Here is a 6,436-nt window from a genome sequence, read left to right on the forward strand (position 1 = left end):
ATTTATTTTTTTTTAGCTCATTTAAATTTTTTTCATACTCATCAAGTGGAAGTCGCTTACTGCAAGTCTGATGCAGTCTTCAGATTGCAGACAGATAATGTACATCTAAAGCTTATCTTCAAAATGACCAATTCAAAGTCTTAAAACATAGACGACTGAAAAGCCAAATATAAAATTAGGAAACTACTATTGAGCTGTCAAATATAAGAAAGGGAGCATGCAAAAAGTACCTTTTTCCAGTAGGAATGACATCCCGTCTCATGATTCTCTCTTCAAATAGCCATATATGTCTATTACATACTGTATTCATAATGCACTGTGGTATAGCCTGGTTTGTTAGTTTGTTGGATTGTTTTGCTTTCTCACTACAATCGATCCGCTCCAGAATTTGTTTCAATCGAGCTGAGACCACCTCATTCAGGCGATCTCGGGCAGATTGTTTTGCCGCAGATCCAAGCGTGATTGCTGGATTCACATATGCCAAACAAACAACGCTAACTCGGGAAACTAGCCAGGTTCCGAAACAAAAGTCTAGATGTAAAAGCACCCTAAGTTTGTGCAAAATTATCCATTGTTGTTATCAAAAAGACTATTAAAGTAATCCAAAATGATATTCAAGTTAAAACAATAATAATAACATTATTTTAACATATTGTTTTAATATTTTGTTATTACTATACTGTATAATAACAAAAGCAGCCAGATTTTCCCTTCATCGGCTATCATGGAAATTCATCTTTTAAGTCTGTACAAGTCAGGGAGTTTGACATTTGGCTTATGGAAGTTTTCACCATAATAGACATCTAAACATAGATGTCTTTGCTAAAACAATCTAGAAGACGTCTAACAATTGTCTTAAAATAGCCATCAAATAGACAGATTGGAAAGTCTTCACATTTGTAGTTGTTCATTACTGTGTATTTGAGGAATACTCTATTTTTGTACTATTGTTAGAGGTCTAATAGATTTTTACTCACTGCAGTCTTAGCCTTGTTTTTGCTTCTATTTAAAAATACGTACTAGGTACTTGTGATTTTATTCTGACTGTCTCACAATTGCGAATTTACGTTTCCCAATTTAGACTTTGTTCTTACAATTTACAACTCTGAGAAGAAATGTTTAAATTGTGACATGAGTCAGAAAAGTGATATTTAAATTCATAATTTAAAAAATTCAATTGTAAGAAATTAAATTGCAACTTTGTGGAGAAGTCAGATTTAAGACAATTTAACACTTTTTGTCACAATTTCAATGTTATATTTTGGAGTTCTAACATTTTTCCCAAAATGTGTTTTGTCTTGTAATCTTTTTGTTTTATTTATTTATTTTTTTTTCAGAAATGAATCTGTGTCTTAATTCAAACTGTTTTTGCCCAGATGAGAACTAAAGTGATTACTCCATGTGCAATATAAGACTTTGACTCTGAACGTATTCTGAAAGGTGATAAATCAGCAGTCTAGTGAAAATTAAATGTATTTTTGTTGTATTGTTGTTCTCTTTGGATGAGCTGTAGTTGTCAGCTTACTGCTGTCTGGAGTGTTTGCACTGGCCAGTGAAAGGGAGGAAGAGCTGAGAGTTAAGCTGGAAGATGGACGGAAACTAATGGTCTGTAAAATTAGGAAAATGTCACTCCGGATCTAGAGAGGATGATGGGAGGAGAGCAGGAAAATTGGGAGACTGGGTTTTTCCTCAAAAGTATTTGATCATTTGCGCTTACAAAGATTTCATGAAATGTCCAGTTGCAATTCATTGATTTTTTTATTTTATTTGTATTTATTGCTTTGTATGTAGTTCTTTTTGGATGATGTCAAGATTACTATAGTAAAATAAAAATCTAAAAATGTACTTAAAATAAACTTTAGCTCATATTATTATTAGTATAACAACAATAACTTTTAGTTTACCTAAAATAAACCAAAGCTAAAATAAATGTAAATGTATGTTTTTGACCCATTTGACCCAAAATTATTAAATACAAATGTGGTTATTGTATATAGTCATATTATGTATACTATTAAAGGCAAGTTAAGTGTCTACTTTAATACTTCAAATAATGTTTGTAAAAATAAAATGTCGAAATATGGGGGAAATATTTTTGCGTAACAGTTAATTAGAGATTTATTTATTATAATTAATTTACGAAACAGTTTTGTACAAAAAAACAACACGTGCTTATTAAAATGTATACATTTTATTCATTTATTTTTGAATGACTTAAATCTTTCTGAAACATAAATCCAGCGGCAAAGTAAAAGGCAAAAAATGACAAAATAAACATTTATACACAAAATAGAAAACAAGCATTTTCACTATTAGTCTCAACTTTTTGACCCATTCCAATTATTTCTCAATTTTATTTTTATTATGCTTTATTTATTTTGTTTTGAGATGTATAGACATAAAATAAATATATTTCCAAAATACCCCTGAATATTCTCCCATACCTCCCAAACTTCATTTTTGGAGAAGAGAGTTGTGTCCAAAGCAAAAGTTGCAGACAGAATTGGCTGTTTTCCCAGCAGGTGAAGTGTTTATTGTTGAGCAGCACCACATGCACAGTGATCCGAGCAGTGCTGAAATGCTTTACTGCTGCCAGTGCCAATGCTTTCACTGACCTACAGAGGACATGCGGGAACAGAAGCTTAAATACACCTTGGTAATGGCTAATTCATCCAAATGGAGGTCCAGACTATAAAATATATTTACACAGGGGACCAAATGAACACCAAATAAATGCCAACTGCAAGAAACCTGCCTTTTAAACTGATTTAAATGGTTAATCACAACTATATATTTATGGCAAGATGCTGCAAATAAATATGGGGGAAAAAATAACAATCAATTATCGTCATACACCCCAAGTTGAGTAATTTGGAGTGTTTGCATGGATGGATGGATGGATGGATACAGTGCATCCGGAAGGTATTCATAGTGCTTCACTTTTCCCACATTTTTTATGTTACAGCCTTATTCCAAAATGGATTTAATTCATTTGTTTCCTCAATTCTACACACAATAGCCCATAATGACAATGTGAAAAAAGCTTTTTTGAAATTGTTGCACATCTATTAAAGATAAAAAAAAAATCTGAAAAATCACATGTACATAAGTATTCACAGCCTTTGCTGTGAAGCTCTAAATTGTTTCCACTGATTATTCTTGATGTTTCAGCAGCTTAACTGGAGTTCATCTGTGATAAATTCAGTTGATTGAACATGATTTGAAAAGGCATACACCTGTCCATATAAGCTCCCAGGGTTGACAGTGCATGTCAAAGCACAAACCAAGCATGAAGACAAAGGAATTGTCTGCAGACCCTTGAGACAGGATTGTCTTGCTGTAAGGGCAGATTTATGGTTCAGTGCAGGAGAAAAAAAAACTAATTGAAAAAACAACCTTAAAAATAAAATTTTGCACCATCATTTAAATCTACAGACAAAAGTTGATTGTCTGAAGAAAAAAAAAGTAGCCTAAAAAAGCTCAAAATGTTTCACTTGACAGGTGCATTAAGAAACGTGTGTGTTTTTGACAGAAATGTTTCTCCTTGTAATCTGAGTGTGTTTTTACTTGGTCTTGCAGGTTCGTTTTAACCCGAACATGGATGCGTACAACTGGTTGTTGTCAGGCGGTCAGTCAGGATTGGTGCGAGTGAATTGTGCTCGTGGACTGAGCTGCTCTATCATGATGAAGGAGCTTCGTGAAGCTCAAGCCCAGTTCAGCGCCATGTTCCAGTCTCAGGAGCCTGATGACTCGGTGACAGCTGTCCGTCACAGCACAGCGGACACAGTACAAGTGCACTAGTCTCCGCCCACTCTATCCTTAAATGGACTGTGTCTGAATAGGCTGACAAACCTTTTTTTTAAACGATTGATGACGCACCGACTTTTTATCCTTAACTTATATTGAAATATTTTGATACAAGGCTCTGTATATTTCTGTTTTTATATTTTTGTGCGATTCATTTTAGCTCTGTGTATAAGGAGGTCAACTTGTTTGCAACGATGTGAAGATCCAAAAAGAAAAGTGTTGTTTTTTATTTAGCCTTATCTCAGGGTGTTGTTCTTCAGGTATGTGTGGACAATGAAATGGTCAGCACTTATAGTACCAGTTTCATTTACGAGGAGCTCTATATTCTCTCTTTTGTGAACTAGAGCTTGCCATTGGCTAGACTGTTCCAGTTATTTTATTACTTTAGGTGGTAAAGATAACATTTTGCCCCCTGAATCTTAGTTTTAAAGAAAGAATTGACCCCAAACTAAACATAAACCTGCCATTCTGCACCTGAATGACTTGACTACTTCTGTGGAACACTAAAGACTAGAAATGTATTGATTTAATATTGATATTAATGTTTTGAATTTCTTTGATTTAATGAAAATGTAAGTGCATCTGAGGTCCAGAAAGATTTCAGATGTCCACACTTGCATTCATTTCAATTGATGTGCAAAGAAATAATATTATGTGAAATTCCTGCCTTTCACATCAATACAATTGAAATATGGAGCATTTAGATGAAGTATATCATTAATAACAAATGTCAAAATCCTTTTTTTTTTTGTGATTTTTTTTTTCCCCCCTATGTGCTGCTTTTAATAATGGGATTGTTCAATTTATGAGGAAAAACCTTCCCCTTGTGAAAATGTGCTCTCCAGTTTGTCTGTATTTAGGAGTACAATGTAAACTACACACATGCAATTCAATTAAATTAAGTAATTTAATACTTCAATTCAATTCAATTAATTCACAGCTTAGATTGGATTTTTAAACTTCTTTAAAACTTTCACCATGATTGTGTGTAATTTACACCGTAGAGCAAAATGGCAAGATAATTTACTGCAGATCTTTATGTAATTTTGAAAATAAATAATAAATAAATGAATTGGTCTTCTGGATTTTTGAAGTCACAAACTCAGCATATAAAGTGAGCCATCATTCACAATTGCTTGCTTAATCACATTGCAGCATTGCTAACATGATGTTAAAGTAACAGAGTAGAAGAAAATCATAAATAACCTTGTATATATTTCTGTGTTTATTTTGTATGTACTTATGAAACTGAGATTTTTCTTTTTACATGTGGAGCTCAACAACCCAGATCCCTATTAAATTGCATTTGACAGAAAGCAGGGGCCATTACAAAAGTAAAAAGTCCCCATTTTGTGTTCCACAGAAGAAATAATGTCATACAGGTTTGAAACGACATGAGGGGCAGTAGATTATTAATATTATGACAGAACTGATCATTTACAGTTATAGTTCATCCAATAAAGAAAATCTGCTGTTAATTTGCTCACTCTCTGGACACACAAGGTTTAACTTGTGACAATATGACCATGTGACATTTTTTATTACCTCAGTAGAACATTTAAAAAAAGATTTGTAGCTGAAACTGTCCTCTATGGTCATTAATTACATGCAGGTCAACAGCCATTGGCACTTTCAAAAACCCATACTGGTCAAACTAAATTACTGATGTTGTAAATAATATTATAAAAAATAAAGTTTTATCCGCAAATAAATGTTTTGCTTTATAAGACCTCCATGTATTGCAAGAAGCTGTGGATATTGATTTTTGTGATGATTGTATCCTTCTCAAAGTGCTGAAAACCATTGTGTCTCATTTTTTAAGCCACCTAAAAACATGGTTTCAGCCTAATATTCTCTCTACTGTTCTAGTGAAGGAAACTGTTCACCTACATCTTGGATGTCCAGAGGGTGAGTAGATTAAAGGAACACTTCACTTATTTGGAAATAGGCTCAGTTTACATCTCACCCAGAGTTACACAGTTGGGTTTTACCATTTGTAATGCATTCAGTTGATTTGTTGGTCTGACGGGTACATTTTTAGCTTAGCTTAGCATAAATCATTGAATCAGATTAGACCATTAGCATCTTGCTCAATTTCAAAAGAGTTCTGATCATTTTTCTATTTAAAGCTGTACTCTATTGGGTACGAAGACTAACAGAAATTGAGAAGTTCCAATTTCTAGGTCTATACGGCTAGGAACTGAACTCTGATCCTGGAGTAATGCACCAGGCGCAATGATATTATGCAGCACTTGAAAATAGTTCCCTAAGTAAAAGTGCTGCATAACATTATGGTACAGAAGGAAAGTTCATTGATTATTAAACTTGAATGAGACTTTATACATGATGTAAAGCTTGACAGAAGAGTGCGGCTTTAAATATTAAAATATTGAAGCTATGGTCATTTTTGAGAAAGATGCTAATGGTCTAATCTGATTCAATGATTTATGCTAAGCTAAGCTATAACTGCTCTCACCAGACCCAGGGAGTTTTAAAATGAGCCTTATATAAAGTGTTACATTAACAGCACAAATTCATACTTGTTTGCACTATTTCTGTAATCGTGCATCCTGACCATTGTTGTCATTCTAATTCCCTCCCACTGAAAACTTTATCACTTATTTTCCAG

At 33.5% G+C, this 6,436-nt stretch overlaps 1 protein-coding gene across 10 annotated transcripts in view; it reads left to right on the plus strand.

Moving 5' to 3' along the window:
- gtf3c2 (general transcription factor IIIC, polypeptide 2, beta) overlaps nucleotides 1-5,519 on the plus strand; it is a 43,381-nt gene extending 37,862 nt beyond the window's left edge. For 9 of the 10 annotated variants that reach the window (XM_087297441.1, XM_087297445.1, XM_087297442.1 and 6 more), the window contains exon 19: nucleotides 3,580-5,519. In XM_087297441.1, the coding sequence (XP_087153567.1) occupies nucleotides 3,580-3,801 (222 nt within the window). In that variant the 3' untranslated portion in view covers nucleotides 3,802-5,519. 10 annotated transcript variants of the gene reach the window in all.
- Nucleotides 5,520-6,436: the final 917 nt, after the last annotated feature.

This window comes from Danio rerio, chromosome 20, assembly GCF_052040795.2.
Source record: "Danio rerio strain M-AB ecotype USA chromosome 20, GRCz13ab, whole genome shotgun sequence".
Taxonomy (NCBI): domain Eukaryota; kingdom Metazoa; phylum Chordata; class Actinopteri; order Cypriniformes; family Danionidae; genus Danio; species Danio rerio.